The sequence below is a fragment of the Colias philodice genome, chromosome 1 (assembly GCF_061535455.1).
Source record: "Colias philodice isolate Cphi_HAF_F1 chromosome 1, ilColPhil1 Martin Lab GWU primary, whole genome shotgun sequence".
Lineage (NCBI taxonomy): Eukaryota > Metazoa > Arthropoda > Insecta > Lepidoptera > Pieridae > Colias > Colias philodice.
The window spans coordinates 1,430,086-1,457,499 of record NC_143086.1 but is presented as its reverse complement, the minus strand read 5'-3'; the positions used below and the strand labels follow the sequence as shown (position 1 = coordinate 1,457,499).

At 36.7% G+C, this 27,414-nt stretch overlaps 3 protein-coding genes across 6 annotated transcripts in view; 2 read left to right on the top strand and 1 right to left on the bottom strand.

Annotated features, from left to right (window-relative positions):
- The first annotated feature begins 521 nt into the window (after positions 1-521).
- Positions 522-9,299, top strand: ssp6 (PDZ domain-containing short spindle 6). Its single transcript, XM_089695858.1, has 3 exons — positions 522-878; positions 6,886-7,017; positions 7,282-9,299. The coding sequence occupies exons 1-3, from the start codon at positions 780-782 to the stop codon at positions 8,902-8,904; spliced, it is 1,854 nt and encodes a 617-aa protein (XP_089551984.1). The 5' UTR covers positions 522-779; the 3' UTR covers positions 8,905-9,299.
- A 2,121-nt stretch (positions 9,300-11,420) lies between these two features.
- On the top strand, positions 11,421-22,779 carry LOC149490968 (uncharacterized). Of its 2 annotated transcripts, XM_089695043.1 has the most exons (7): positions 11,421-11,509; positions 11,637-11,801; positions 16,483-16,738; positions 17,274-18,404; positions 18,567-20,707; positions 20,784-20,811; positions 20,899-22,779. In XM_089695043.1, exons 1-7 carry the CDS (start codon positions 11,426-11,428, stop codon positions 22,623-22,625), a joined length of 5,532 nt encoding a protein of 1,843 aa, XP_089551169.1. In that variant the 5' UTR covers positions 11,421-11,425; the 3' UTR covers positions 22,626-22,779. The 2 variants fall into 2 exon arrangements, with proteins under 2 accessions (XP_089551169.1, XP_089551080.1); XM_089694954.1 differs by having other exon boundaries at positions 17,274-20,707.
- Positions 22,780-22,921: 142 nt separating this feature from the next.
- Positions 22,922-27,414, bottom strand: part of LOC149490967 (ras-GEF domain-containing family member 1B-like) — a 57,822-nt gene continuing 53,329 nt past the window's right edge. For all 3 annotated transcript variants that reach the window (XM_089696015.1, XM_089696024.1, XM_089696031.1), the window contains one exon: positions 22,922-27,331. In XM_089696015.1, the coding sequence (XP_089552141.1) occupies positions 27,246-27,331 (86 nt within the window). In that variant the 3' untranslated portion in view covers positions 22,922-27,245. The remainder of the gene's footprint in view (positions 27,332-27,414) is intronic.

Below are 27,414 nucleotides of genomic sequence, written 5' to 3'. Positions count from 1 at the left end.
AATGTTAATGTTTTATTTACCTTCACTTATTTTCTAATAACCATTTTAACTTTTTAACAATAACATTTTTTTAACAATAAGTAATTAATTATCTATGTTATTATATTAACTAATAAATATTTGGAAATACAACATTTATTTTGAAAATAAGTTATTCTTTCTTATAGTTTATTAGAATACGCCCGTTGCTTTATGTTGCTGTATCCATCGTAATATAACTTTTTTCAGATAAATAAAGGGTTAACGTAGACAGAAGTTTATGGATTACCATACAAAATTACTATAGGTACACTAAACGTACGAAGTTACGTGCTGAAGTTATTGCAAAAATATATGAACAAGTTTATCCCTCATTAAACTTATGAACTACTTAAAAAGTCATTCAAAATATAAAATATCGTATAAGTTTGCAAAAGTATTGCGAGTCACACCTCACACAGGTTCGGCTCGCCGCCCTTACTCTGCGCACTGAAGCCGCATATACCGCGCATGCGCCAACTATAAAGCCCCAAAAATACGTGATTCGCCTTTGTCTAATACCAAAACAAAGAACACAATACCGCCGCGGCCACGTCTTCTGAACTTCAGACATGGTATCCTTTTCAGTGCCTCCAACCGTCCAATACAGACGCATGCGTAGCTTCTAATGATTGGTCAAGCAATCCTGTTTTTTGAAGAGGCGCGTATGCAAATGTGTTTAGGTGTACTATAGGGTTATACAATTCGGGAGGATAACCAGGTGAACGTTCAGTGTCAGATGAGCCGCGGCCGATGGCGGAATGAGCTCGCCCAAGCTGAACGAGCGATGCCCGAGCAGTTTGAGCAACGGTAAAAAACATTTGAGCAGCGAGTCGAAGGAAGATTCGCTCGACAATTCCGTGAGTACAGCCGATTGATTTTTTTGGGATCATTGAACTTTTTACTTAGGCTTCGTCTAGTCAAGATTATCCGAAGTGAGCGTGTGTTGCGAACTTCTGCTGAATTAATTATGTAAGAAGCTAGCACTGAAAAATTGTGAAATACACTGATATTAATTTATTAATGTTCTACACATTTATTTATGAGAAATATTTTATAAAATACACGCGAGTTTCCATTTAGGAATCGTTACGTTCTTTAACGTAAACGTAGGTACTCAACTACCTACGTTAAATTTCTGAAAGAAATGTTTAACAATATTATAATATATTTCAAGACGGTTGATTAATTGAAGTAAAAAATAACCTATTAAATAAACTGAAAATTAATTAAATCCCGATACATTTACGTGTAAATGTAATTTGAAAACGATGCACCAGTCTATTGACAGTGACCTCAGTGAATATGACCTAGAACTATAGGCGAGGTTAATACTTGTTTGTATGAATATTTCATCACTCAGGACATTTAGCGCGGGAGAAATACGATATCTGGCTTGAAAATTAATCCCAGAGTTTCAGTAGAATTCTACAAGCGAGATATCATTGGCAGGGCTTTCAACTAGGAACATGGTTTTTGTGGTCTGAAAATAGTAGACTACTATATTCTTATGTAGTTACCAGTTAATCGTCGTGTGGCATGTTTTTTTTATTTTTAATATTTCATATAGGTACATGACATTAAAAAAAGAACAACTTACTGGGATTAAAATAGAATATAGGTTATGGAAAGTCGCAAGGGAATAGATGTTTTACGGCGCTGAGATTCAAAATGAATATAATATAAAGAATTAATCTCTCTAAGCATCCGCGTAGCGAACGTTCACGGCCACTGTTTCAAAACTTTTACGTACTTTAATATAACATGAGGTTCATCAAAATGTATTTTTTCTAGGTTATCATTAGTTTACAATTCAATAATAGTAAAAATAAAAATATGTGCTTTATGCGTCGGATTCAAGCGATTTGTTAACTGAACTGATTCTTATCATATACTAGAAGTCGGCCCCGGCTTCGCCCGTGGTACATGTTTACGTTTTCTCTCCATGAGAACCATTCTCGTACTTCAAGGAATATTATAAAAAAAGAATTTACGAAATCGGTACAACCGCTCTCGAGTTATGCGCTTACTAATACATTTTGCGATTATTTTTTTATATTAATATAGATTTTCCAATAATCTAATACTTTGGGTATGAATCAGAATGTTATTTACAAACATAACTTAAAATAAATCTAGTTTCGTTGTATTTGCTATATATATCTATCGCTTTATCTGAAAGTTTTTATGTAGATTTAGTAGATGGGTATGAGAAAATGTAGTTCGTAAAGTTAGTGCGGCTGGACAATTAGAAAATAGTCTATATTCATGGGCGTAGCTAGCCATGGGCACAGGGTGGGGCAAAAAAAACCGGCCAAGTGCGAGTCGGAGTCGCGCACCGAGGGCTGCGAACAAACTTACTTTTTATTATGTTGTTACTCTAAAATGTATGTTTTAGCAATTTTTCCTTTATCTGTGCTATAAGAAATTGCTTTAAACCAAATTTCAAGACTTTGTGTTCACGGGAAGTACAACGTAGGTTTTGATTCCCTCGCGAATGTCGAAATTAGCGATAATTTGCAACATAAAACGGCTGTATCTTTCGATTTTGATTATTTCACAGCTTTAAGAGACCGTAGGATTGAGTATTCGATATAAATTTCAGTTCGATACCTACCTCTATGCCTTCCTGAGAAACAGGGTGTTGACAGACAAACAGATAGGCAGACTTTTTTGTCCGTCTGAGTAGACTTGAGTATTCGATATAAATTTCAGCTTGATACCTCCATGCCTTCCTGAGAAACAGAGTGTTGACAGACAAACAGACAGGCAGACTTTGTTATCCGCCTGTCTGTCTGTCTAAAAATACCTTTTTAAAGTGAAACTTTTATTACATCGTCGCAAACTTTTTGGTCTGTGTAGCGCATGTCGCGTGTATCGCGGCTGCCGAGTAGGTATACCTACTCGGCAGCCGACCGTCACGCGACATGCGCTACACAAAGCAGTGTTCGGAACCGTTCGAACAGTTTCACTTTTACCGTGGTTTCATAAAACCACACAACATTTTTTTTTTCAAGAACGCGTGGCGATATCAAGCTAAAATAATAATGAATAACTCAACACAAACAAAAGATACAGCCGTTTATGTTGCAAATTTCATCCCTATATTATATAGTTTATTTTTCTAATACAATAATATGATTCCTTTTTATCATAATAGGTAGGTACTAAACATGTCTATGTAAATGGAAAAATAGACATAACTCAGTAAATAAAGCATTTAACCTCGCACTTCCGATTTAATTTCATTTTTTAACCGACTTCAAAAAAAGGAGGAGGTTATCAATTCGGCCGGTATATTTTTTTATGTCTGTACACCGATTACGTCGAGGCTTCTGAACCGATTTACGTGATTATTTTTGTGTTTGATGCGGAATGTCTTCGAGTTGGTCCCATAAAATTTTCATTCGGGTATGCCCAGTAGTTATTATTTTATGAGCATTTTTGTCTGATCTCGATGACTTAATTGAAAATCTAGCAAGTAGCTTTGATTCACTTACCGGTTACCGATTGAACTGAAATTTTGTATACGTATGTAAAATATTGGATAGCGATGAAAAATTATCATGACATAGAGCTGATTTGATGGTGGAATCGGAAGGTGGCCATAGGAACTCAGTAATTAATTGACTGAACTTTATCGAGTTTAGGCTCGTTTGATTCGTGTTGAAAAATACACTAAAAAGTATTAAATAAAAATAACTACGTTAAAAAAACCGACTTCAAAAACGGAAAAGAAAAGAAAAATAAAATAGATTTGATATTATTAATTACTACATATTATAACTATTTCATTGATTAATCCAATATTTAAAGAGTTACTTGCCAAAAACGATTAACCGGCTCATTAAATAGGCCATAAATCGTAAACGGAAAGTTTTACAAAAAAGTTTACAGCGTATAAAAGATGTAAAATTTTACTATCTGAAAAAATCCAAATAGTTTCCGAGATATCGGCCAAAAATTTTTAATTTAAGATTGCGAGCGAAGCTCCACCTGAATCTGTCAGCTTTTTGTGCTTTTATGGTTAGTAAGTGACCCTTAACCTAAAACAAAAGAGAAATTGGATGGGAAATTTAGTGCGAATTTGGTTAAATAAAAACAGCTTTATTTAATGGGTACGGTAAACAGTACTACACTACTTTTTCTGTCACCTAAAGGTGGTTTAAATCATGCAATATAGAAGCGCAAGCTTTTTGTGTCGACTGACAACTTTCGAGTGAGAATTTTTTAACGGATATTAAGTTTTGTAGTCGGTACCTAGATAATTTAGTTTTTTAGATTTGGTTAGGTACCTTCCAGGTCAGAGCCAGGGTGGGGCAAGCGCCCCACCCTGCCCCACCGTGGCTACGCCCATGTCTATATTTATAACAAACTAACAGAAAAAAAGAAGAAATCAAAAGAGAAAAAGAAATAAGAATATTCCTTACTATAACCAGTTATTTAAAATAACCCAACCAAGGTGATTTTCATATTTTGAGCATTCAATATAAGTGGGTGTGCTAAGGTGTGCTTCTGGAAAAGCTCAAATTAAACGAGCAGAACTTATTAACTTATTGATCGATTAGCGAAATTAGGACTTCTGACTTTATTATAATTAACCAAACCATCTTGCGCACTTCACTTTTTTTACAACGCGCTTGCGTATTTTTTTTTTCATAATATACCTTTTTTTTAAGGACAAAGCTAGTCGTCCGCTAAACGGATGAATAAAATAAATTAGTCGTCCGATTACCGGATGAATAAAATAATTTAATCGTCCGATAACATCTATTTATCTATATAGTTAGGTTATCGGGGTTTCTTTAGAGAACTGCCGCACGTATTATAGGTTTTTTGTGGGGGGAGGAGGGGGGAGGAGGGCACACGTTGGTATTTGATTTTTTTTGCGCGTCGACGGAGCCCCGCTTAGCGGGGCTCCTATTTCTGTGTAGTTTTTTTTTTAAGAAACCTAACCTAACCTAACCTAACGGCTAACCTAAACTAAACTTGATTTTTTTTTGCGCGTCGACGGAGCCTCGCTTCGCGGGGCTCCTATTTCTGTGTAGTTCTTTTTTTAAGAAACCTAACCTAACCTAACCTAACGGCTAACCTAACCTAAACTTGTTTTTTTTTTGCGCGTCGACGGAGCCCCGCTTGGCGGGGCTCCTATTTCTGTGTAGTTTTTTTTTTAAGAAACCTAACCAACCTAACCTAACCTAAACTTGATTTTTTTTGCGCGTCGACGGAGCCCCGCTTCGCGGGGCTCCTATTTCTGTTTAGTTTTTTTTTAAGAAACCTAACCTAACCTAACCTAACCTAAACTTGATTATTTTTTGCGCGTCGACGGAGCCCCGCTTCGCGGGTCTCCTATTTCTCTGTAGTTTTTTTTTTAAGAAACCTAACCTAACCTAACCTAACGGCTAACCTAACGGCTAAACTTGATTTTTTTTGCGCGTCGACGGAGCCCCGCTTCGCGGGGCTCCTATTTCTGTGTAGTTTTTTTTTAAGAAACCTAACCTAACCTAACCTAAACTTGATTTTTTTTTGCGCGTCGACGGAGCCCCGCTTCGCGGGGCTCCTATTTCTGTGTAGTTTTTTTTTAAGAAACCTAACCTAACCTAACCTAAAGGCGAACCTAACCTAAACCTAACCTAACGAATTAAGGGCGAATATCTCGGCCATTTTTGATTTTAGAGAAAAGTTGTTCCTATAAAACATGCGTATATTAGCGTAATCTTTACGATAAAATAATAATAAATAGGTGCTATAATGACACCAACTCCATCAAAAATTTTCTAAGTCCTGCGCCCCCTTTGCTTTAGTCCAACCCAACTAGCTTTAGTGTTAAAAGGTTATCTATTAATCCGAATAATCGGACGATTAAATTATTTTATTCATCCGGTAATCGGACGATTAAATTATTTTATTCATCCGGTAATCGGACGACTAATTTATTTTATTCATCCGTTTAGCGGACGACTAGACACTTCCTTTTTTACACGCTTTATATTAGCTTCACCTGTATGTTTGTATGTTTGTAACCGACTTCTTTGGGCGCGATTTTGACCCACTTTAAACGGCCAGATTTCGTTCAAACTTTGTAGATTTATTGAGGACCGATGACAATACACTAATTTGATAAAAATTTTCTATTTTTTAGTTCGGTTTTCTATAAAAAGCGTGTTTTTTAGTTTTTTTAAACTATTAATTATTTAATGCCACATTACATAATAAATCATCACTATATACAATATCATTTTCATCATAATCATCATATTTTTTTCAGTGACATCCTAGCATGGATGGGTAATTATTTCCATGGTACTTTCTTTAGATATTTTTCTTTTCCACATCTCTGAAAGGATTTTTTTGCTACAATCTATAATATATAATTCCGCAATTCATTAACCAATATATAATTTCCGAGATTACAATTTACCAATTCTAATAGGTCCATTCTTGATCCATTTGATCCAAATTTGGCATCATGGCCTCTCCTGCAAATGTACTTAATAGTTTAATAAGTTGCGGTGATCCGAAATATGCGAGTAATGGGACAAAATGACCAGAAATTTATCAATTAAATGTGACTGAAATACGCTGCATTCAGTAGGTTAACAAACTGAGTTCTTTTCATCCATTTTATAGGTAATAAGCTCCGAGTCTTTTAAATAATAAGAATATTAAAACATATTTAAAAGTTAATTGAGGTGTTTTACTACAAGAATGTTTGTACTACGTAATAATTTATAGCTTGTTGTATTAAAAATGTTTACCTTATAAAAGAAGATGATAAACAAAAACATTTTAATAGGCTGTCTGAGTGATTAAACCAACCTTTTATTGTGTAATGACCGGATTATTGAACAGTATAATATGTTTTAGATCCGCGAATCAATAAAGTCGGAACGCACTGGGAAATCCGAAGAAGACTGCCGGAGACGCACAATCATCGTAGAGAAGAAGAATGGGAGCTATGGTTTCACCCTGCAGAGTTATGGCATACATTATAAAAAGGTAATTAATTAATTAATTTAATCGTGATCAATAATTTTACATGATGTTTTACTTTCTACATTGCAAATTTTTATTACACAGTAAAGGTAAATAATTACAGATTCCGTCCATCATGCCACTAAAGATTACTTTCAACTACTATAAAACAATTTTACTGAACTAAATAAAACTTATTAGTTACAAAAATAAATTTTGAAAGAAGAATTTGGTGATATAGGTATCTATATAGTAATACTTAATACAGAGTTCTTTGTCTTTGCTCAGGAACAAGAGATAGAAGTAATCACGTATGTGGACCACGTGGAGGCGGACGGGCCCGCGTGCGTCGCCGGCATGCGTGAGGGTGACGTCATCTTGTCCATCAACGGCACGGATGTAGAGCGCGCCGACCACGCTACCATCGTCAGCGCCATCAACGCCTGCGATTCCAGAATGCGCATCGTCGTCATCTTCGAAGACTGCGTTCGCAAAGTCGAACTTCACCTCAAATACATCAACATACAACGAGCGATACAAAACAAAATGCGCGAATTGGAACAACTCTCCATCCGCGAACGCCAAGTCTTCGATTCCAATTGGAAAACGCACAGCTTGCCTTCACAAAAGAAGAAAGCCTCGCCGTCAGATATTATTTCTGATTCAGAAGAGACTGTCGCTGACAATATGAGTAATTCGTACTGTCGCCCGACACTGTCTAGTGAGAATGTCACTGCCGCGAAACCCCCTCAACCTAACGTGTTCATGTATCAGTATCTCGATCCGCGCTACGGCACCTGTATTATACAACCAAATATACATACAGGAAGCTTTGTTATAACTGTTGGATCGCCGAGAAATAGACGCGACTGCCATCATTACGTCGTGAAAGCGACGGGAGAATGTCATCGGGCATCCGAAGCCTATAAAGTTTCTAATGGGAAACATAGCAAGCCGCATAGAAGTAGCCACAACCATAGCTGTGCTCCATGTGTTCCGGCGTATAATAATCAGGATGCAAATAGCTTGGAAGCCTACGACCTCGCCAGTCCGTGTTGCGATCCACATTGCGTTCCCAACTCTAGAAAAAAAGTGAGAAGAAAGAAGGAATGTTCTAAAGAACATAAACGAAAAGAGAAATACCAACAGGTTGATAAATCAACGCAAAAAACTGAAAACTGTGCACATACACACTCGAAGAAAGTTTGCAATCCTGGTCATTGTTCAGGTCGATACCGATATCTGACGACTGAGTCAACGCAAACCAGTCAATGCAGTTTGCAATCATACGCTACGAGCAATGCAACGGCAGCATGTGATAACTCAGTTTCGAGTTACAGCACATCGCTGAGTAGCGACACCTTGTTTTGGGAGAACGACCGTTCGGAAGCTAAGTCGTCTCCAAAAATTCAATACCAAAGCGCACACCAACACGTGAAGCCGAAGTCTTGGGATAATTTAGCGACAAAAGCCATCGGAGGCTATGGTTTCGGCTATGGTTACTTGGACACGACAACGAAGCACTCAAATAGATCCAAGAGCCACGGGCGGAGCCACAGCGGCCGCAGTACTCAAAGCCACCACGACTATCAGCACCATCAAGACAAACATTCCCACCGCCAGAGCGGAACACCGCACCACTATACCGGCTACGTGAGAACTCACAGCCATTGTCAGCCCACGAAGTCCACTGAAAGTCTAATCGTCGTCCCCAAATATCAATTGGAGAGTAGTGGCTCCGAAAGTCGCCTCGCGTGTGACTGCGGCGACGGCGTGGATTACTACCGGCGAGGCCCATCGAAGAGCCCGGCCGAGACGCACTCCAGCTACTACACCCAACGATTCGTTTACCCCGCCCATTCGTACAAGAAGAAAGACTCCAACGTTAGTTCAGAAATAACTAGGTTATAATTAGTATCGTGAAACCATTGCTCAAAAAGCCTAGACTCTTATTCGAATGACCTCATTAGTGTTTTCGTCTCCTCGCGCCGGTATGCGTTTATTGAGCGACGGGAGCTTTATTTCTCCAAATCAAACTATCTATCGAGTAGAATAATAATTATACGAGCACTTTTGAATCGTAAAGCATTTTTATAAATCTACCATCGTCGCGGAAATTTTGAGGTTTAATAGGTGAGACTTTGAATGTTCAAAAATGCAATAATTTTATCTAGTGAGTACGAAATAAAGTATTTTCAAGATTGACTTTTTCGACAGTATGGTATTTTTATTACCGCCACATCGCTTAATAATCGTAAACCATTTTGACAACCATTTTATCAGCTTTATACTCGTTGATTTATAGTTTTGATTAAAAAAATATTCAAAAACAAGTGTTTTATTTCATACCATTAATTGAGTCGATACATATCAAACTCCGGTAAGTCCATCCAGTCTGTTACGCTTTCCCGCTAAACCTCTTAACCGATTTTGATGAAATTTGGCACAGACAATCTTTAGACCCTAAGAAAGGACATAGGTGAAATATGTACCACGGGCGAAACCGGGGTGGACCGCTAGTACGCTATAAAGATAAATTTATCCATTTTCGCCTCAGTTATTACATTATAATAGTATGCATCAGTGAACCTTGGCAATAGCGAATGTTTAAAATTAACTTTTAAAATAAATTAGTACCCAAATGTACACTAGTATGAACAATCCATATTAATATTATAAATGCGAAAGTAACTCTGTCTGTCTGTTACTCAATCACGCCTTAACTACTGAACCAATTTGCATGAAATTTGGTATAGAGATATTTTGATACCCGAGAAAGGACATAGGATAGGTTTTATCCCGGAAATCCTACGGGAACGGGTTTTTCTTTGAAAACCCGGGCGAAGCCGCGGGCGGAAAGCTAGTATGAAATAAAAACAAAATATACTACAAATTTAAAAGAAACTCAAAAGAAAGCGCGGGCTTTTGGCGAAAGACGCGGATTCGAATCCTGGTGTTAGATAGCCCATTTATCGAGGAAGGTATAGCTATTTAATATATCATTAGGCTAAGAGCAACAGGAGCGAAGCGCAGCTATTATAATAAATAAAGCATTTGAATGTTCTAAAATATCAAATTCAACATTTACTTTAATTTTAAATTTATTACAATTACATATTACAGCAAATATTCTTATCATTGCACAAAGACCTGATATTGTCATTTATAGACAAAGTTTCCATGATCGATATTCTTTCTAGACGCCACATACCTATGGGTATGTTTTAATAAAGTATGACACTTTTTGCCTGGATGAACAATGCGTTAAGTTATGGATATACCTAAGCTGAAGTCTGCGTCGAAGCACTAAAATTACCATAAAGTACTTTCCTATTCCATAGGAATATAAAATTAAAGTATTAATAATTCATATTTATTACGTAGCTGCAGAAAATCTACCTACTACAAATCTACAAAGCTGTCTTATAAGTTAGGTACCGAATAAAAACTCTTATAATCATCTAATATATAAAATTCTCGTGTCACAATGTTAGTTACCATACTCCTCCGAAACGGCTGGACCGATTTTCATGAAATTTTCTGTGCATATCGGGTAGGTCTGAGAATCGGCCAACATCTATTTTTCACACCTCTAAATGATAAGAGTAGATAAGAACGTTTTCCGGGACAGCTAGTATAAATATAATATAACTGTTAATGGAATTTTAGTTGCCAAACAAATGTAAGTAATTAGTTTATTAATCGTTAGATAGTTAGTCCTATTTTTAACTAGCGGTTGCCGGTTCGCCCGTGTTACATGTTTACTTTTTCTCACCTTAGAAACCATCTTCGTACTTCAAGAATATTATAAAATATTCTAGAAGATAATATATAAGAAATTCTGTTAATTAAGTAACTGTCTTTTTCAGTTCGGTACCCACTTACTTAAAACAGATTTTCTTTAATTGTTATTTTTGTTCGAGATTTTCTTATTTTTAATTCTTATCATGGAAAATGTACAATATATTTTTATCTAACAATTAAATTTTCCAATTAAGACGCCACTTTGATTTGTCAGGGAAGGAAACTGACTGGACTGAAACAGGAAAATGTAATGAGAATTTCTCGGAACCATCTAATGAAGGAACTATACATAATATATGTATATAGTATATACCCACCGTCTACCTATTAGAACCTGTATACACCTGTATACTAGAATTTATGAAAATTTTCACAAAAATGTTGTGTCATTGTTTTTTTCTCAAACATGTAATGAAACCCGCAGAACACCCAACGCGTCATAACTTTTATCTCATTCAAAAAACGATGCAAATGACACAATTACCAAGAAATTCGCTAATTTAAACTCAATATTATCTGTCACTTCCTCGTGCCTATCGCCGAAATTAGGGTGACCGGTATCTAGGTTCATGCTGGGGTCAGCTTGTGAGGAGCTGTGAGCCGCTTCTTGAGTCCAGAGCACGTCGGCATGCGAGACGCTCGTAGCAATCCGCCGCTTGCGGCTATCCCGCTGCTTTTAGCACTGGCGGCTGCGACCAGCGCGCAATCAGAGGTATACCAAGTAATCTGTGTATATTTCCTTTCACAACCCGTGCTTTTAAGTGTACTATAACAACAGTAGTGACCATTTTGTACCGTGAATTATTGTAATTAGTGACTATATACTATTGTTGTTTCAGAGATGGCTCTTGTGCAAGCACAAATCGAGCCACGATTGCACTACATGGAAGATTACCGACGACCTTATAGAGAATTCCATGGACCTACCAGGAGGTATAAGGGCGGGTCATGTATGCGGTTTCACGTACACTAATCCGAGGAAGGAACATCGCAAGTTTATTAACGTAATTATAATTAGTTAATCATCTTGTCTGTATTGTAGTTAGATTTGTGTGAACGCGCTGCGAAACATTGAGGCTATGCGATATAAATAAGCGAATAAAATACGTATTGAATTTAATGTTGATAAGTAATGAGGGCTTAATTAGAACTTGGCTTGACGAGTAAAATAATAAATAGAACTAAGCATATGAGTATGCATAACATAAAAAAATGAAAAGCAATTTAATATGTAAAAGCTTTTAACCCTAATTTGACCCGTTGTCTCCATAATAAAGTAAAACTTAATTATTTTAAAGCGAGTTTAAAAACGAAGTTAATTTAGTAGAAAAACAATACAGTATTCGATAATTTCTCAAGCGATACATTGCAAATTGGATTAAATCCGACGTTATAAAAGGCAGGTCATCTCTCCACTAGAATGAAGATGTAATCGAATAAGAGCTGCAGGAAGCTAACTAAATTGAATTTCCTCGTGCCTTTGTTCAGAAAAATTCAATTATATTTAAAATTTAAAACTTAAAGTTATTTTAAACGTAATTTTTAGCTGACTTATGGTTTACCAGCTAGTATTTTGTAGATAATATTCTAATATAGTAATGTTGTGCACCCTAGCTTTGCCTGTGGTACACTGTCGAAGATTGTACGTACCAACTCAAAAAGTTTCGAAGGTTGCACAACACTTTCCTCTAGGCTAGATCATCACATAATGAAGTGCATAGTTAACGCTTCTTTATAGGACATACAGACAAATATTCTTTTTTATATAGATAAATAATCTTGACCGAATTTCGACGGCGCTCCATCCACTCAAATTACCAAGTACGAAAGATACATTATATTGCACGAATGTTCACAACACGAGTGCACTTCCAATTCCATTACTTTCATATATTTTTATTGTGGCTATATGCGGAATCGAAAAGGCTTGCAAATCTATCTATACTTGGATTGATATGTATATATATCTAGATACTGGTTTCCGTCCGTGTGGATATAGAAATACCTGCACACTTTCCGGAACCGCGTGCTTTTCGTGATAACGAATATCCTGTGTCCTTTCTCAAACTATCTTTGTATTAAATTTTATCCAAATCGTAATGGTATAGGCATGAAGAAGAGTCAGACAGACAGCTAATTTCGCATTTATTATTCTCATATTATTGTATGATGATGATGATAAGTAGGAATACCTACATCTCTATAGATAGGTATTGAAATCGGATACGCAAGAAAGACTTGTTACTTTTTTACGAGGTACTTTTGTAAATTAGTAGATTTGTAAACCCCATGATTGCCTCATCTTTTAAAACATGAAATTATAATAGGATTTATAGACCGTAAGATTGCCTGGTCGTGACAGTGTAATGAAAATGAGTTTTCTTTAGATCATTAATTATAAAGACGGAGTGAAGCTATCGAATCCCCTAGTCTAGTGTAATTATAACATTGACGTTGAAAATTATCTGTTTGATTAAAAGTTTGATTACACAGTGGTTCAATATTTCATCTTATAGGTAGATTAAAGATTATATTTTTCTTGATATACCTAACAATAGAATTAGTACCTAAATATTATAGGTTTTATGGACATTTTGTAGTTTGGTAAAAATAAAAATGATGTAAAGAAAATTTTATTTTTCAATATCACGTACACATTAATAATTTTTATTTACTTGGAGTAGGCTATTGTTTGTTTTCTTTTTTGTTTAAAAGAAGTAAAGTTCATACTGAACACAAATTATTTTGAAAGTACAGAAGTTTAGCATTAGTTAAAATCTAGTGGTAAGTAAACAAATCGTTTAAAATGCAAACATCCACTTAATATTACCTATAATAAATTAGGTAAAATTACATAAATTATTGAGTGATATACGGAGCATGATAATAATTTCAATGACTAGCTTTCCGCCTGCGGCTTCGCCCGCGTTTTCAAAAAAAACCCGCATAGTTCCCGTTCCCGTGGGATTTCCGGGATAAAACCTAGCCTATGTCACTCAGAAATGATGTAGCTTTCCAACAGTGAAAGAATTTTTCAAATCTGCCGAGTAGTTTCGGAGCCTATTCAATTCATACAAACAAACAAACAAACAAAAAATCAAACCTTTCCTCTTTATAATATTTGTATAGATGTATAGATAATGAATACCTAACAGGTATATAAGTACCGAGTATTTTATAGATAAGTATATGTATAATATAGTTTCAGTTTCAGTCCGTACGATTAAGTGCATGGTACCACTACAAACTATGTACTTACTATTGTATAGTTTACTTTTCAGGTCATAATCGATCTGCAACCACATTTATGTTACGCTCATTCTATAGTTTTAAAAAATAAACGACTTATCATCTACATAAACATTTAGTTATTAGAATCAGAGTAGATATCTACCTATGTCGTAGTAGTAAAAATATTTAAACAAGTATCTAGTCTGTGGTAGCAGTTAAAATGATTACAATAAGTTTTACCTTTACCGATATTATGCGATCTTAAAATGGACTATGTCTCTTAAAACAGATAATATTTGTTCCCATATTTTAAGTCGGGAAACACGATAAGACGAGCGTTATCTCTCTAACTCTTTAACTGTGTCAGTGGTCGTTCACATCACAGCGGCTGACCTAAAAACGTACTTGCGGATTCTCGAAAATCCAATTAAAATAATAAAAAACATTAATAACAAGTAAACAACGGTTTGGCTGATTTAATGTGACGACTTCTAATTAATCTGAAGATATACCTAAACGACGCATGAAGTTACTCATTTATACTTATAATATTCGTAATTAACAAGTTCGTGATATCTTTAGAATTTGCATTTGTTTATGGTACATTAGCTGTGTATAATATTGCATTGAATCTTGTATTTCGAAGAATTTCACACTTAAACGATGTGCCCTTTGATAAAGTATATAAATAGATTCTATATATAATTAGATATATAAATACACCTACAAAAAATCAATGTTATGTTTATTTTTTAACTTTAGGTATTTTTGTAGTTCATACGGATAACAATATCTTAAAAAAATTACATAAATTATTTTATGTCTTGACATCATAAGAATACTATGCAATGAAAAGTTGTTATAATTTTAATCTATGCAAAGAGGAATTACCTACATAGGTAACAAATAAATTCTATAATGATAAATTTCATTTTGCCAGTAACGTCCTTCTTTGACTCAATTTGGTGGTTAATTTGCTAAAACATTCGTAAATTTCGCCTCTTTAACAACATAATAATATCTAATCGAAACAAAATCCATACAAGATAAAACGCTATCTGAAACCAAAACATTAGCTATAAGTATTTAAAACATGTTAAACTTTAAAATCAGCGCAGAAAAAATCCCTCGAAATATACAGCATTCAAAATATAAAAGTGAAAAGAGTGAGCGTGAAAATGTATTAACCCAAGTGTTTAAAAGTGGGTCGGTCTTTCTGCTATATTCATCTCAAAAGCCCGTCGTTACGAAGAATAAACCTGTGACGCTATGGACACTTGCCTTTTAAACTTTTCATCTGGCTTTAAATTTTTTTCCTCGTTTGACGTAAGCAAGAATTTTAATCTAATAATACTTATTATAAACTGGAAATTGCATGTGACGAAGAAATATTTAGCAAACTAATGGAACATTTAATTTGGCAAAAGTTTTGCCCGCACTTCTTGGTGTGTAGGTCAGCCTGCAGCCATATTTTATTTTATGGGTAATTCTTCCACTTTAACATTGCATTAGACGCTATAATATGTACCTAGTTAGTTTAGCTTTTACAATAAGCAATTGTTAAAAAAATATTATTTGTGTTGTTTAAATTTTCTATAACTACACGTGTAAAAAAACCAATGATAAAGGAACGCATTTTGATAACTGTTAACATTAAGATAAATAAAACAAAACATAAAATGTCATTTCCAATGAGATGATAAATTCAACTGGTAGAAAAAAAATATAGTGTAATATTAACGAAAATCAATAATATTGCTACGAAAATATATAATAATTATAAATTTAGAAATCAAGGATCTACTTAATTTCTTGAATCCATAAATAATATAAAAGACGTCCTATATGAGTCATGGTTAGGTACGTCCCGTAGAAAGCTGGTAACTTGACTACACGATTTTATATTAAGTCTGCATCTCTATACCACATATTATAAATAGCTTCAAACATTACTTCCATTTATGTACATTATTACTATAAATACATACGTAACAAGTATCATAGTTCCGAATCCACAGCTAAATTTTTTATCACAATCATAAACATTACGTGACGTTTATGTTTTGTCAATGCTAGTAGCACTCCCTTGACCTGTTTATTGCACAATTAAAACTAGTGTCTTATGAGCTATTTTTTTTCATGTCAAGGTAAAGACATGGTCTAAGTAGGTTGGTACTTTGGGTGCGGCGGCTTTTTTTTATGTTACTTCCTGCGTATAAATCTACTATAAATGTGAAAACATAGTTTAGGGTGGTTTAGGTACCAGAAAACATGTTAATTTTAATTCGGAGCTTGAATATTTGCATTAGAATTAAAATGGGTAGTCTAAGACGTTTCCGCGTATATTTTTTTCTATAGTATGCCCAATGTTTTTATAATTTTTGAAGCTAATTGATTTAACGCCACAGGTGTAAAATTCATGCTATTAAAATTGTCTAAATATTATCTCAACAGATTGAGTTAATTGACTACAGCGCTTTCAAATCCTTTTATTGCAAGCGGATACACGAAGTCTACAACTCCTACGATTTGTCCCAGGCCCAAGAACGTATTATTAGATCTTCGAGATTTCGAAGACAAGCGTTTGTTCCCCGGGGGAGGTACCGGGGACAAACCCAGTCTCAATATTTGTCAATTGACAAAGGAAATGGGAAGGATGAGGGCAAGGCTGAAGCACATTCCGCTGCTGATTCATCCAGAGCTAGCGTCAGTAAGTATAAACAATCTAAATACTTAAATAGATGAGTAAGGAACCTGCCAAACGAGTCGATGTCATAGTAGTAATAGTCGTATTTTAACTAGGACTTCACAACTTTTATATTTTAACTGAAGAACAAATGTTAAGTACTTTTAATTCAGGTGTTTTCTTGTGTTTATTGTGTTTCTTTCTGACGCTATTGTTATGGCATTTCCTTTCATAGTTTATGTGAATAAAAGCATTTTTAACAAAAGACAAAAGATTTTTTAGCTCGACAATATTGTGAGAAATTGAAAAGGTATCTTTTTTCCAGCTATATTAAAGATGCTTTTATCAATTCTTTAATTAATGGTCAAGGTTAATGTTCAGGGAAAGTGAGAAATTTTTTAATAAAGTAGGTTTCAATTATTTTAATTATTTCCATTCCATTATTTAATTATTATTACCATCTACGATCCGCCACAAATGGTAAATTAACCACATTCAGGGCGCTTAACGTGACCTCTTAAAGCGGCAGTTACCTATCTAATTAAACTTACATTTTCAGGTGGTAACAGCGGAATGGGACAGGCCCAAAGTCAATCTATCTTTGATCCTAGCTGTGACGGTTGTTATGGAAAAACAGACGTTGCGGAAAGTTTAAGAAAACCTCAGGGTCCTGATGGTTCAAACGGATATGGACCTGGCTGGAGGGGGACCGGTGGATATGGAGGGTATCCTGGAACAGCATACGGACCTGGACAAGTCGGACCAGGTTCTCCTTATGGCCCTGGACAAACCGGTTCAACACCAGGTGGCACAGGAAGAGAACCTTACGGTACATATGGCCCGGACGGCAGATTCATTCCTGGGGGCGGACCTAGTGGAACTAATGGTCAGCGTGGGCCTGGTGGTAATGGATACGGCACAGCTCCTGGTACTACTGGAGGTTATAATCCAAGAGGAATTGCAGGTGGAATAGTGCCTAACGTGCCAGGTTTTGATGGCAGAAACGGACAACCAGGGAGCACAGGACCACAGGGCAATGGTTATGGAAAAGGACCGTTACCCGGTTATCCAATAGGAGTCGGAACAAATGGGATTTCTAGACCAGGTAGTCCATATGATGGTAGTTCCGTTCCTGATCGCGGAAATAATGGTTATGGTCCTGGACAGCAGGGATATAGACCTGGTCAAGGTGCACCAAACAGTGGCGATGGACAAAGACCTGGATATTCTGTTAATGGTGGATATGGGCCAACAGATGGGCAAACTGGAGGCTATGTTCCGGGAAAAGAATCAGGCACATATCCCGGTAATGATGGACGTTATGGTCAAGCTCCAGGTACTCATGGTGGCTATGGTCCGATACAAAATGGTGGGTATGGTCCAGGACATGATGGTAACCGTAATTATATTCCTGGACAAACTGGTGGATCAGTTAAGGGCGGTAATATTCCAACGACATCTGGTGTTGGCACACATGGAGGTTACCAACCGAGTCAAACTGGTACTTTGTATCCGGGCGATGTTGGACCAAACGGAAGATATAGTCCAAACCAAGCATCTGGAAATGGACCCGGACAAGGCGGGGCAATTCCTCCTGGGCAATTAACTGCTCCAGGCACTGGAACATATGATAATACACCTGGCGGAGTAGGTCGAAGTCCTGATCAAAGTGTAACGGGCATTTTACCAGGTACGTCGAAATACGGTCAAGTTGGAATTCCAGGTGGTCCCACGTATAATGTTAGACATAACTTAGGAGTTGTGCCCAATCTAGGCCATTCAAATGGGCCTGTAGCGTCAGGTACATATACTGCACCCGACGGTACTAACTATATATGTTGTGTGGTTCCAGGTCAAACTGCACCAGGAGGCCATTCTGTAGTGAGCCCCAACGGACAATACAGTCCAGGAACGCAATATGGTACAGGACAATATGGGCCTAGTGATCGCACTAGCGCAGAGCCTAGTAATCTTTACGGACCTGTCAGTCAGACTGGTGCTGGAACTGGCAAATATTATGGGCCCAACGTACAAGCTACTACGAGACCTGGAGGGCAAATCGATTCAGGACCCGGTAGTCAATATGGATCTGGTAGACAATACGGACCTGGTGGACAATACGGTCCCGGTGGAAAATATGGTCCTGATGAACAAGTCGGTGTGGGTTCTGGAGGACAAGCAATTACTGGACCTGGTGGACAAACTGGAATAGGACCTGGTGGACAACTTGGACTTGGCGGGCAATATATACCTGATGGAAGTGCTGGTACTGGACCTGGAGGACAAGTAATTGCTGGACCTGGCGGACAAACTGGAATAGGACCTGGTGAGCAATACGGTCCTGGTGGAGGAGCTGGTACTGGACCTGGTGGAGGAGCTGGTACTGGACCTGGCGGACAAACTGTAATAGGACCTGGTGGACAACTTGGACCTGGTGGGCAATACGGTCCTGGTGGAAAATACGGTCCCGGTGGACATGCTGGTGCGGGACCTGGAGGACAAGCAGTTGCCGGACCGGGCGGAGAAACTGTTATAGGACCTGGTGGACAACTTGGACCTGGTGGGCAATACGGTCCTGGTGGAAAATATGGTCCTGGCGGTCAAGCTGGTGCTGGACCTGGAGGACAAGCAATTGCGGGACCTGGCGGACAACCTGGTATAGGACCTGGTGGACAACTTGGACCTGGTGAGCAATATGGTCCTGGTGGAAAATATGGTCCTGGTGGACAAGCTGGTGCGGAACCTGGAGGACATTATGGACCCGGTGGACAATATGGACCAGATGGACAATATAGGCCTGGTACACAAACGGGTATCGGACCTGGTAGTCAATCTGGTACTGGACCTGGTGGACAATATGAACCAAGTGGAAAATATGGACCTAGTGGACATTTTGGACCAGATGGTAAATATGGACCTAGTGGACATTATGGAATTAATGGACAATATGGCCCTGCTGGAAAAACTGGTGTAGGACCTGGTGTTCAAACTGGTACAGGACCCAGTGGGCAAATCGGTGTAAAACCTGGTGAACAATATGGACCTAGTGGGCAGTATAGTCCTGGTGGACAAACCGGCACAGGAACCGGTGCACAATACGGTCCTGGCGGACAAGCAAGTATTGCACCTGGAGCTCAATACGGACCTAGTGGGCAATATGGCCCTGTTGGACATGCGGGAACCGGACCTGGGGGACAAGCAGGTAGAGGTCCTGCTGGACAAGGTGGATCCGGTTCTGGAGGGCAATATGGTACTGGACCTGGTGGACAATACGGACCAGATGGACAATATAGACCTAGTACACAAGCGGGCGCAGGACCTAGTGGACAAGTGGGCACTGTACCTGGTGGACAAGCAGGTGTAGGTCCTACTGGACCTGGAGGTCAATATGGACCTGGCGGACAATATGGTCCTGGAGGACAAGCAAGTGTTGGTCCTGTTGGACAAGGGGAAACCGGACCTGCAAGTCAATATGGACCTGGTGGACAAATGGGCCTAGTTCCTGGTGGACAAGCAGGTGTAGGTCCTACAGGACAAGGGGGAGCCGGGCCTGGGCGTCAATATGGAAATGGTGCGCAATATGGACCAGGTGGACAATATGGTCCGGGTGGACAGGCAGGTTCCGGACCTGGTGCACAAGAAGGTTCTCGTCCTAGCGGTCAATTTGGACCTGGCGGGCAGTACGGACCTAGTGGACAATATGGACCTGTAAGAGAGTACGGTCTTGGTGGGCAAACAGGCATACGACCTGGTAATCAATATGGGCCTGGGGGACAAACTGGTATAGGACCTGGTGGGCAAATTGAAGCTGGACCTGGAGGGCATGGCAGTGTTGGACCTGGAGGACACACTGGTGTAGCGCCTGGTGGTCGATACGGACCTACAGGAACCGGGAATCAATATGGTCAAGTAACCGGTGCAGGTGGACCAGGGACACAATATGCCCCGGGTGAACCATACGGTGGTGGAGATGGAGGCAGGGGGCAATATGGGGTATGTCATTTTCTTTTTTATGATACATTAAGATATATTATGAAATAAAATTAATATAAAATTTAATTTTTCACAGGTAAGTGAACCCGGTAACGGCTTTAATGGTATGTTTCTCCATTTGGTGGATATTATTTATAAGATTTAAAATATTTTCAAAAATTAATATATTTAAAAAATAATATTTATTTTAGGAGTACCACAAAATTACATCGATCCCAATTCCATTGCTGATGGTGATGATTCAGAAGCTCAAGCGATAGTCAATCAAGCTGTTAATGGCACAACAGCTAGTGCGTCATCCAAAGGCGGCAATGACAAAGGCAGAGCTCAAACACACGTTCAGGGAACATACACTGGAAGTGGCTCGTTCCAAGCACAAGCTCAAATAACCGGCGAAAATAAAGAAGCTGAGAGCGAAGTAAGTGGTGGAAAGAAAGGTGCATCCAGTTCCGCTACGGGAAGTGGTCGAAACAATAAGTCACAAGCGAGTGTGCAATTAGGCTCTGAAACAGGATCTGTACAAACACATTCACAAAGCAGTGGAGCCATGCATTCATCGAATTCTCAAGTTCAAGGAAGCGTTAAGGGAGGCATGGCTGATGCTCAAGCTCGCGGGCCGGGAAGTACGTCTTCTCAAGCTCAAATTGGTTTCACACCCTATAAAGACGGAGATAAAGCTAAACACGATCTCCAACAAGCTCCATTCGTTGGCGGCGGCATGTCATCCGCCCAGTCGAGCGGTCGCACCGGCCAGTCCCAATCGCAACTTCATGGAACGTTCAGATATGGAATTACTTATAATGGCGCAGCGCAAGCCGGTGCCAGCCTGGATAAAGACGCCGTTTTTCCCAATAGATTATCTTACGATAAAATAGATGTTTTTGATGAAAAAGATAAAAACATCAATCTAGATTTGACCGAAACGCCCTTAGAAGCAGAAACTGAGAAATTTCCAGATACAACTCCGCTACCCGAGTTACCGGTTGAAATTCAAGAGCAGGACCAACAGACGACAACTGAGGTACCACCTGATGAAACAATGAGAAATTCGGAAAGTAGGTATGATGCTCATCCACATGCCGAACATCATAAATACGAAACAACCCAACTACCACCAGAACCAACGTTAACAGATAATAGGCGTTCATTCCAAAATGGTTACAATGGTAATAATGATTACGAATTTACAACAGACAAAGATGAAAATGTAGAATATGACACGGATAACGAATTCGTACCGGAAGGGGCAGAAGTAGATCAAGGAGAATATACAAACTACGACGAATACCCAAGAAATACACCAACTCACCAATCTCTACAAAATCCCAGTAGAAACGGTCTGGAGGTAAGCCAAACTACGGGTGGTAATACGCAACACATTGTTCTGGGCTCGTTAAAGAAACACGACGCAGTTATAACACAGAAGAATTCAGAACGACCGGACGAAACGCGGGTTTATCAGCCCGGAGAAAGGGTTCCCGGCACAGGGGGCTATACGATCCCGATAGGATTCACGGGAAGCGTAAAATCGGTTGCGTCGAAAGACAAAACCTACGTAGTTGGATCAAGGGATAACCCGTCACAAGCGCAAACAGTGACACTCATGCCCGGCACGGGAAAAGTAAAATATACACACTCGCCAAATTACAATAAGTACGTTCATCCGAACAATTTGAAATCGTTGCAGAACAGGAAAAGAGACGACGATAGATACGTCTCTGTATCTAAATCGGTGACGCGGGCGTTAGACAATGACAACAATATACGTAAACAGTACTCTCATACGTACTATACGAAATCGTCATCCTGCGGCTATTTCACTTTTACTTGCACAATGGTGAGTAGCGCGGAAGGCAAAAAGAAAGTGTGCAAACCAAAAGTACCAACTAACCCTGATGGAACACCTATCAGATGTTAATATATTATACTTTGGCAAATTAGTATTTAAATAGCTATCTTAATCAAACTATTGTGTAATTTAAATGATGATGATAAAGAATATACTTAGATAAACTAATGTAAATATTATATTTTGTAAGTTATGTGTAATAAAATTGAAATTATCTTATAAATGGTCATTTTTATTTCGCACCCTGTAAACTTTTTCTTTCTTTCGCATAAATCATTAAATCAATATGAAGAAAAAGATAAAGATTGGACAGTAGGTGAGGTACTTAGTAGGTATTTAGGTAAAAAAACAAACAAATTACTTCATACAATTTATTGAATCCCATAGATACAATACTTTTGAAATGTGTAACCGCACTGACAGGATAATTTACACAATCATTATATGAAATACATCTTCAACACCGATATAAGTATATATGTACTGGGAGTATTATATAATGCAAGATTCAATAAGAGATATTCTTCTTCTAAGAATACTTGTTGATCTTTTCGTGTGCAGTTACAAAGATGGATGAATATCAAATAACTAACTGGTTTTCATACTTGATGTTGCAATTTATTAAATTTTAAAATATCCATCGAACACTTCATCCACCTTAGTAAACCACTACACTGTACAAACATTCAATAAAGTATAAAACACGTAAAATGAGTGTGTAAATAAGTTTGAATACAGTCAATAAAACTATTTAAGTATATAGAACATTTAGTAAATTCTATAATCCACATCTACATTATGTAAACATGGTGTAGGAGCTTGCTCAATAACGACGAGACGAGATAAAAATCTGTATAATGTGAACATTTACTTCGATAAAATCCCCAGACTTAAGGAACACGTAAAATTATTTTTTTGATAAATTTTTCTTATACATTTTAATGTTAATATACTTTACGACTAAATACTTATCGACGATGTACATCGCTGTCTATTTAAATATATTTACCCCATGAGTTAAAATTGGTATCGGTACGTGCAAATATTCCTTAAAACTTATAGCCGTAATATATCTCTTCCTTTCATAAAACCACAAAAAAAGGAATGTTTAAAAAATTAAGTACAAACGAATCACACACGAGTGGAGCCTGTTTAGAATTACAGCTATCAATACTGAATTTATGGCAAAAACATTACAAACTAACCCACATAAATATCACAACACTGTGTTGCCATCACTCGTTACAATTGTATCTGATTCCAGAGATCATAGTTTGTTCTATAATTTTAAATGCTATTCTTAGTAATTTCGTAATTACTAAGTACATTTTGAAACGAACCAGCATTATTTAAATTAGCTCACACCGATCTTTAGGAGCAATGCGAAAAGCAATATTATGAAAAATATAAGCCTATCACAAAGTAGTGAAACAATAAATAAGAATAACTGCCTCTTCAATTCAGTCTCATATTGGAATGCAAAGTTAAACTTAAAGTAGTGAACAAATAAAAAATACTATTGAAAATTATCGGTTGCATAAATTAGTAAAATTAGTTGAGCTGCAAATAAATCACTAAAAATCATTCCCGACGGGATCGATACTTAAAAACTAAAAAATAAAATATAAATAATAACTATTCAACCTTAAACATGCATTAGAGAGAACAAAAAAAAAACAACTTATCATAAAATTAACGTAACTAAAAATAAGTGGCAAAACAAGACAATAACTTAAAATCTAACATGTCTTGGATAAAGATATAAAATTGAGAACTTAAAGTAACTTGGTGGGGATGAGAGTGCTTATAGCAATTAAAATACTAAACAAAAACAAATATAAAGTATCCAGTATTCATGCAAAACTGAACGCTTTATTCGAAATCGTGTAAATTTTTTGTTACTGTAACGAATTTTCTATTCCCGTCTAAAATTCAATTCGAATTCGAATTATCGCATATGTGATTATGTGCAAGTGTCGATTTTAAGTGCGATTGTTTGTGAACAATTCGAATTTAAGAAAATTAATCCTTAATACCGTATACAAAAAGCTTAAAATGCTATAAATCATCAAGTGTATCGCAAAATGCAAGGTGGCAGTGTGTATAGATAGCAATAAACTATTTCTCGTTAGGCGGCATTCCTCATCAAACTTAATGAGATTAAATTATAAAATTTGTAAAATATCAAGGAACATTTAATAATCAAATGTATTATGTAATTATATTTAATTTGTATTAATATTCGAATATATTTTGACTCTTGAATATTAAATTTTATTGTAAACATAACCTTTTGTGAGTATAATCGTTAAAAATATTTGCTAAGAGACATTCGAGTACTTAAATTACTTTTATTAAATAATATTCTCTTAAATAACGTGTCATGTTAAAACCTACAAACTATTTATGACTTCACGAGTCTAAATTTAATACTGAGCTGCCAATGGACTTGTAACACAAAACTTCAATATTTCTGTAACTACATCAAGACGTGAGATTCATAATTCTACACACATAAAGCAAGTATATGTATGTACACCAAAGTTGCATACTTTTAAAGTTGTTAATGATTGGATAAACGATTATATCTATGAAGTACACGCAAAGCACACTTAAATCAAAAACACACAAATAGGAGTAGTATAAAATGAGATCGTGTAGTAGTTGCAGCTGATTGGTCTGTAAATTTCTTCGTAACTTGATATAGTATCTTTTTAAGAATATGTAGTACTAAGTGGAATATTGATACGTATGAGAGAAAAATGAAAGACTATCAGCTGCAACGCAATTTAGAGATTCATAAAATGGCAATCTGAATAAATACTGCTATGAGGAACTTGATATTACAATGGCCTCAATTTAGCGGACTCTCCATAAAACCCAGAATCATATTCCTTCTCTATCTACATATCTCTCTCTGCCCTTTGAGCAAAGACATGTGCAAATTCGAAATTTCATGCAATTCATGCCAAAACCTTTCTAACTCCTTGGTCAGGGTTGCTTATATGATATCATCCCTAATATTAGCTCAAATATTCTGCAGAATTCTGAGCTATACAGACATTATTTAATACTAATTAATCTAAAGATGCTACTGTTATAATAATATTTTATGGAAAGTCCATCAATCCCGTCCAGACGCACCGTTATCTATACAATATTCTTCACTGGGTTAATAAATATGCCTACTTATTTCTCCCCGCTTCGCCTGGACTCACACGATACTTATATATACGTATATCTAATTCAAATTCCATTCAACGCGAACGTATTACGTCCATTTCCCTTATACTTAATTTACAACTTGACTGCGAAATCAACATATAGTCTAAGAGCCAGATGTAACTTATAACTATCGCAACTACAATACACATGAAATACATCAACTCTGAGACTAATTATTTTATATTATGTTCAAATAATATGTATAATCTACATGTCAACACTAAGGTATATGAATCTGTGTAAATGTGATATTATATTTTTAAACTATTAATGTGTTTTTGGGAAACATAGTAATATCTATAAATAGACAATTTTGAAACTACACCTCTGAAAAACTACAATACAGAGGAATAGCTAAGAGATATATCTTATAACTACATACTATTTTTACGATATTAGAATTTTAATTTGATAAACTTTAACATTTCGCAGTCTAAGTTTTGAGAACATGTTTCACAATTTTAAAGATCCAACCGATTTTTGCTCTTAAATAAAAAGGAAATACTTCCAGAAGATTCTTTTAAATCTCTATGTGTAATATGATGTGTGAAACCAAGAATGTATTGTAAAACATGTTCTCATTAATCTAGAAAAATATAAGATCACCATTTATTAAAATTACACTAAAAGATTAAATACATTCATATTTTGTAGACCTTGTCATTATAAGATATTGTGAAATTTAAAGACAATGCAATAAATTCATTTTGTGTCACAAGACAAATAAAGTGTGTAGTTTTGAGTACATAATGTACTCCAATATGAAATTTTTGCAATAATCAACCGAAAAAAATTATAAATTTTATTGAAAATTAAACAAAATTAAGGTCCAGCCTTAAAGTAAAAATTAAAAGTGAAATATGAATGCATCTTTAAGTAAATATCAGCGTTAATAATACTGACAGGTTTATAGTCTTTGAGGTAAAGAATTTTAAATATAATAACTTGAAATATACATAAATACGCGATATTTACTCGACAAGAATGTAAATACTTTATTTATGTCTATGTTAAATATGATTTTGGTAATAAATACCAATTTAAATACTAAAAGATTTCGTTTTGTATAACGAGATATCTATATTAGGGGAAAATTCATGAGCACATGCAGTTTTCGCTATGAGAAACAAGTGGATAATCGATTGTATGTAGTCAGTGTAATCATAAAAGAACCGTTCACAACACTATGAATATTTGTACTTTTACATTCGTTTGCAAATTTCCGTCACAATTCGACCGTTTCAAATATTCTGACACTACATAGGGCCGTTTTGGTATTACAGAACACATTCTATAATTAAACTGACTCTTCGAATTGTCTATGAAACTGACCAGCACTGTAGTCTATGGTCCATCGTGGCAACACTCACTTGCACTATTGTTCACTGGTCTATGGCACGTCTATGGGAGGTGGTTCAGTAGCATTTGGTTGAACGCCTCCGAGACGCAGAATATCGGCTAATTTTATGTCCCTCCGCGCAAACGTTTCAGTCGCTCCTTCTCGATCTGGTCGGTGGGAGGCTCCCGGTCGAACGAGGTCAGCTCCAATCCTGTAAGGAAATATTGATAAGTTACAGCGCTAACAAATTGCGCAATACGAAAAGGTAAGGCACACGGTGACAGCCTGATATTT